Consider the following 1,380-nt stretch of genomic DNA (forward strand, 5'->3'; position numbering starts at 1 on the left):
AAATGGGAAAATCCCCTTGAAAAACGTCCCTGAATTTCCTGGAAATGGGAAAATCCAGCTGGAAAACTGCCTTAGAATCCAGGAAATGGGAAAATTCCACTGGAAAACTTCCCTGGGACCGCAAAAATGGGAAAATCCTGATGGAAAACCTCTCTGGGGTCCCAAAAATGGGAAAATCCCCTTGAAAAACGTCCCTGGATTTCCTGGAAAACAGCCGAATTCGCAGGAAAACAGCGGGATTTTGAGGAGAAAAGCGGGATTTGAGTGTAAAACAGCGGAACTCGCAAGGATCCAGGAGGAACCCGGCAGAATTCCCAGGAATTTGCAGGAAAATCCTGACTTTTTCTGAGGGAAAACAGCGGAATTCTGAGGAAAACCGGGACTGAGGGAGAACGATGGATGCGGCTCCTCCGCCGCTAATTAACTCTGACAGCGCTAATTAACGTCTAATTCGTGCCTAATTAACCCCGTTAGGGACTCCCGGACATATTTATTGGCATTAACCCTTTCGGGCCGTTTTTAACCCGATTCGCTGCCTTGGTCGTGCCTGACCGCGAGGCCATTAAAAACCAGCGACTGTGCCGCGTGCTGTGCTGCGGGGCTCGGGGGGAACAGCGAGGGAAGCTTTATGCGGAGAAAAGCGGCGGAACAGCCGCGCTCCTCCGGCCAGCGCCGCTACGCCAGGCCGAGGCTTCACTAGGCCTCACTAGGCCGCGCGTTGCTAAGCAACGCCAGCTCTGACGTAACTTTCGCCGCGCCGCGTTCACCGCCTAGCAACGCGGCGCGCTGCTGACGTCACTTCCTCCTCCTCCTTCTCCCCTCAGGCCGCCATCATGGCGGCCGTGGAGGTTTTCCCCTCTCCGGGCGAGCTCGGCGCGGCGCTGGCGCGGGCGGTGACCGAGGCCGCGGCCGAGGCGGTGGCGAGCGGCGGCCGCTTCACGCTGGGGGTGTCCGGGGGTTCTCTGGTGCCGCTGCTGGCGCGGGAGCTCCCGGGCGCCCTCAGCGCGGCTCCCGGCGCGGATCCCTCGCGCTGGCTCGTGGCGTTCTGCGATGAGCGCCTGGTGCCGCCCGAGCACCCCGAGAGCACCGCGGGCGCCTACAGGGTGAGGGGGGCCGGGGGCGACCGCCTGGGGCCGCTCCAGTGGCCACCAGTTCGGCCCAGTTCGGCCCAGTTCCCCCCTCAGTTCCGTCCTCCTTCCCTCAGCTCTTCCCGGTCTCTCCCAGTTCATCCCAGTTCATCCCAGTTCCCTCCTCATTGCCCTCAGCTCTTCCCAGTTCCTCCCAGTGCCCCCCATTTCCCTGCCAGGCCTCCCCCAGTTCCTCCCAGTAACCCTGTCCCCATTCCCAGTGCTCCCAGTAAGGGTTTATCCCATTCCCAGT

At 60.9% G+C, this 1,380-nt stretch overlaps 2 protein-coding genes across 2 annotated transcripts in view; one reads left to right on the forward strand and one right to left on the reverse strand.

Moving 5' to 3' along the window:
* The window catches only part of LOC107199130 (nucleoredoxin-like protein 1), a 4,692-nt gene extending 3,860 nt beyond the window's left edge, over positions 1 to 832 (reverse strand). The window contains exon 1 of the mRNA XM_015616466.2: positions 827 to 832. Within this exon, the coding sequence (XP_015471952.1) occupies positions 827 to 832 (6 nt within the window). The remainder of the gene's footprint in view (positions 1 to 826) is intronic.
* On the forward strand, positions 7 to 1,376 carry LOC107199131 (CASP-like protein 4A1; the record flags this gene model as incomplete). The annotated part of the gene is made up of 1 exon (XM_015616467.1): positions 7 to 1,376. A coding segment is annotated over exon 1 (543 nt), but the record flags the coding sequence as incomplete, so codon positions are not given.
* Positions 1,377 to 1,380: the final 4 nt, after the last annotated feature.

This window comes from Parus major, unplaced genomic scaffold (assembly GCF_001522545.3).
Source record: "Parus major isolate Abel unplaced genomic scaffold, Parus_major1.1 Scaffold447, whole genome shotgun sequence".
Lineage (NCBI taxonomy): Eukaryota > Metazoa > Chordata > Aves > Passeriformes > Paridae > Parus > Parus major.